This window comes from Micropterus dolomieu, linkage group LG13, assembly GCF_021292245.1.
Source record: "Micropterus dolomieu isolate WLL.071019.BEF.003 ecotype Adirondacks linkage group LG13, ASM2129224v1, whole genome shotgun sequence".
Classification (NCBI taxonomy): Eukaryota; Metazoa; Chordata; class Actinopteri; order Centrarchiformes; family Centrarchidae; genus Micropterus; species Micropterus dolomieu.
Genome location: NC_060162.1, coordinates 41282 through 45968, shown reverse-complemented (window position 1 = coordinate 45968; position 4687 = coordinate 41282). Strand labels below are relative to the sequence as shown.

The following is a 4687-nucleotide window of genomic DNA, read 5'->3' as shown; positions in this document are numbered from 1 at the left end:
TACTGTCAGTAATCGGGGTAACGTGTGTTTTAATAGTATCACATGAAGTACTGTCAATCAGTTGTGGGTAGAGAGTCGACCGCTGCCTCATGGACTTGTGGGTAATCCACCGGAAGTGTCTGTTGCCTTGGTAACAGGAAGAGGAGGAACCAGGTCCACCTTTGAACTGAACAACAGAGGAAAATATAATGAACACAAAGACGTGACACATAATATATATCACATGATAATATTTAAATTTATTTTAATCATTATAATTTTATCACACATCATTATTGATGACGTCACTGACTGAATCATTTGATTGACACCTACTGAAGTTCTGAAGCCGACGCCCACCGACAATGTCCTCGCCTCCTCGGACTACGGTGCGTTTTTATTGGCTCCCCAGAGACTCTGTAGTACACAAACAAATTTACATCCTTCCTTCTATCCTTCCTTCCTTCCTTCCTTCTTTCTATCCTTCTTTCCTTCCTTCCTTCCAGTCTTACCTCACTTCCATATAAGGTATTTCTTCCAGTTGTCTGTCAATCAAACCGTCGGGTTCCACCAGCTGCTTCCTGTACACACAAACACACACACACACACAGTAGTATTGAGAATGATATTTATAAGTACATGTACTTGAGTTTAACACGGCAGCTAACGACATGCAGTCCACTAACACCATAAAACAACCGGCTCACAGTAAAACACAGGCTCCACTTAAGGATCCAAAACAACAATAAAGGTTTATGTGCTGAAGCCCATCAGACCAAACAGGTTCAGATGATGTCGAGTAAGAACAAAGTGAGGCTAACGCCGAGCAGTTGCTAACGTTGGTGCAAAGTTGTATTACTTCACACCAACTAACGCGACCCACGTTTCTATCCTGTGTTCCACCGGTATTTTGTCAAAGTGTTGATTTAGCCTGAAAGGATGTAGCGGTAAAAAGCAAATGTGGAGTGATTTGTTGACTAACGTTGCCGATGCAGTATTAAGATATGTATCTTGCTGAGGAAAAAGGGACTGAAATAAGATTTCACTTAATTTCACTTGTGCATATTTGTGGAAAACAGATTTTCTCAGAATAGTTCTTAATGTTCTGCCTCAGATCTGTGAAGTGATCTGTTGTTTGGCATCAAGTGTTTGTTCTGACCACGAAGGAAGGTTTAAAACCACAATTAACCATCAGGATCCCTAAGGAGCAAAAGTCAGCCTTTAAACTCTAATGACTTGACATTTATCCTGATCATTGTTGATGTCGAATGATATGAATTTTTTAATGGTGATAACATTTTTGGCCGTACCGCCCAGCCCTAGTATAAATAGTATTTTAGCTTTTAAAATGTTAAAGCAGACTGGGGGAGCTGGTGTGAACAGGCTTGAGACAGCTGATAAAATTAATATTGATATCTGTTACTTACAGGGGCTATGCTTAAATTTGTCACTAAAGTAGATGTTTGATCGTAAGCCAGTACGAGCACAGACCCAGGTGAAGCACAGGCAGCCTCAGCCAGTACGAGCACAGCCAGCAGCAGTCCGAACACACTTCTAGAAGAGGTTCCCATTCAGGCATATTACAGAGACAGACTCTTTTAAAAAGGTGACAGCAGTGCGGTGTCAGGTGTGACTGTGCAGCAGGGGCTAATTGTTTACATGGCTCACAGGTCGGGTAGGAGGGCCAGGGCAGAATTCTTCTCAGGTGGTGACATGTGCTTTCTGACCTGACAGAGCCAACATTAATGGGCTAAACAAGGGAAGCTGATGTGGCACATACTAACACATTTCATACACTTCAATCAAAAATAAATCAAAAATGCACATGGGGGATGAGGGGCCTGTGGCCCAGCAGAGCTTTATGTCTAGCAACGCCCCTCCTTCACTATAAAACACCTGAAAGTCTGCAGCAGTTGTGCAGCTACTGAAAACTGCTCACAGCCAGAAGACTCTCCTCGTGAAAAGTATCGGATAACAAAGAACGACGGATTTTAATTAATAAGTGATTCATTTACCAAAATGTTTTAATCTTTTTAAAATTTTAATTTGACTTTCATGAGTACTGATGGTGAATAGTGACACTATATCATCCACAAAATAAATAAAAAATATAATATAAATATAGGTTTGAGTAGCAAGTTTTAACAAGCAAAGTGAAGTAAGTGATGAGAAGTTGAATAAAGGTGGAGAAAGACTACTAGATGGCAGCGGAGGAAAGTCCAGGAAGGTGGAGACCATGCGAGAATCCAACCTGCACAGAGCCTGCCAACATGTCGCTTTTGTCTTGCAAAGGAATAAAAACTCTCCTTGACTGACTCCAGTGAGCTTTTCTGCTGCCTAGTTTTACAAATAAGTTTTATAAAGGTGGAGCCAAGTTTGGGTTTGTAGCTGAACTGTTTCTTCATCACATTGTTTTGTCCTGTTTGTCAAATTCATTGCCTAGTTTTGGCCCCAGGTTTCGCTGCCACATAGAATAAGTGGTTCCAGCAAAAAGTGGAGAAGTTTTAGCCAGATTTGAACTGGAAGATAGACATAAAAAGTTCTCTCTCTCACTTACTGGATGTGTTTCCACGTCAGGACATCTGGACTTTGTCTATAAAGAAGAGATAGCATTAGCATTAGCACTGATGATTCAATGGGTAAAACTGATAGCATTACCGTTAGCACTCATACCTGAACAGGTATTGACTCTGAAAACTAATTATTAGCATTTATCTTCCGTCACAAACATGTTGTTGTTTACATGACCAGGAGTGAGGTCTCTGGCCACCTTGGCAACTGCTAGGTGAAAACAGGAAGTAGATTAGATTTCTTACCTGTTCTTTGATCTTCTGTATCTCTCGCCATTACTCGCCGTCTTCTCGGATTCGCTGCCACTGCTTGTGTTGTCATGGAAACGAGACCTGGTGATCAAAGTTTACAGAATCCTAAAAACTCACGTCACCAAAATATTCCAAACCTATCCCAGAACTACATTTCCCAGGCTGCTTTGTTCTTACAAAGGGAACACAGGCCACAGATACAGTGATAGAAGAAATGTACTTTAGCACTGAAGACTCCGCCCCCCTGAGACAGCCCTTTGAAAGTATTAAGCCCCTCCCATCAGACTAAATGACCACATGCGTCCTGGTTCTGACCGTGTGATTAGACTTTGACACAGTTAGGACCAGACAGGTGAGCAGAGAGTCGATAATCAGAGTGGTAAGTCCTGGGCGCTAGACCTGAACCTGGAAGTGAGCTTAGCGAGGTAACTTCAGGGTTAACGCTGGGTTTCAGCACCATGGTGAAGGTTCTTCCTGGGTACATCTCCATGGTACCTGATGCTGAGCTGGTACACTTCCAGACCAGAGATCAACTCTCTATGAAAACACCTCCCAGTGACCTATCAGCTCTCTTGTTAAAGGAGATCCCTCAGACGGCAACAGGCTGCTTTCTGTTTGTACATCATCGTCCTACGGAGACTGAAGCTGTGTCTCAGTTCAGTACTAACATGCAGTACACTGTGTACTTACACTTGCTTAGTGCTTTCATTTCGACAGGCTGCTGTGCACTAACCGGAAATGACTGCCCCCCCCACACAGAGGCCTGCAGAGCAATAACAGCCGGCCGTGATCTCCCACAATAAGTTCAAACTTACAAATAATTTGCTTTGGTGCAGAAATAAGAATTATATAAAATAAAAGCAATAGAAAGCAAGTTCTGTACCCACACCTGTACACTGACAATGTAATGTTTGATGTAATAACAATAGTAATAATGAAGTAATGATCGTCCCCTGTTCATACTAGACTTTTCTGTCCATCAGGAGCTAGATGTCTTCATTTAATTTAAAGTACTGTAAATGTGATGACAGAATGACAGCGGTACGAACAGCTGTCTTCCAGCTGTGTTTGTTTGTGGCGATTTTAATATTCATGTTGATGACCCCAACAATCTTAATGCAACTGACTTTTTAAATATGGCCACTTCTTTTAACTTCAAACAACATGTCAAAGGGCAAACACATAACCACGGTCATACACTGGACTTGGTTTTTACCCTGGGTGTCAGCATCTCCTCTGTGGAATTAGTGGACATGACCATATCTGACCACAGATGGATTGTTTTTAGCTGCAATTCGTCTGTTACTCATGCCACCTCACCGAGCTCCGTGTGTTGTCGCATCTTTAATGAACAAAGTGTTTCAAAGTTTTGCGCATTCTTTCAGAGCCAAAGCCAACACCTGTCTGATTCCAACACCAACAATCTGGTCGATCACTTCAATCATATCTGCTTGTCGTCACTAAATATTACTGCTCCTCTAAAGGTTAGGCCTACGTCTAAAGCTAGTAAGCAACCCTGGATAAATGACAGCATTCGCAGCCTCAAAAGGGAATGCAGAAAAGCAGAGCGCAGATGGAAAAAATCCAGTCTCCAAGTCCATTACCTCAGTCTAAAGGATTTATTGATTAACTACAATAACATGGTTAAGGATGCGAGAACACACTATTTTTCTGAACTCATTACTACACATAAACACAATCCCAGGTTTCTGTTTAAGACTGTGGATCAGCTGGTAAACTCAACCCCTCCTTGTGCCTCTGCTGGAAGTAATGATGACTGTGAATTGATTTTATCTTATTTTACCAATAAGGTGGTGTCAATCAGAGCCTCTATTACCCCCGTGGCCTCTTACTCAGAGGTTCCTCACCAGCAACAAGAGAGTTTT

The 4687-nt window shown here is 42.0% G+C and overlaps 1 protein-coding gene across 3 annotated transcripts in view; it reads right to left on the bottom strand.

Annotated features, from left to right (window-relative positions):
• Positions 1-4687, bottom strand: part of epb41l4a (erythrocyte membrane protein band 4.1 like 4A) — a 30636-nt gene continuing 25949 nt past the window's right edge. For all 3 annotated transcript variants that reach the window (XM_046066921.1, XM_046066922.1, XM_046066923.1), the window contains exons 18-22: positions 2796-2882; positions 2537-2572; positions 492-560; positions 316-396; positions 1-166 (exon numbers count right to left, since the gene is read on the bottom strand). In XM_046066921.1, the coding sequence (XP_045922877.1) occupies positions 88-166; positions 316-396; positions 492-560; positions 2537-2572; positions 2796-2882 (352 nt within the window). In that variant the 3' untranslated portion in view covers positions 1-87. The remainder of the gene's footprint in view (positions 167-315; positions 397-491; positions 561-2536; positions 2573-2795; positions 2883-4687) is intronic.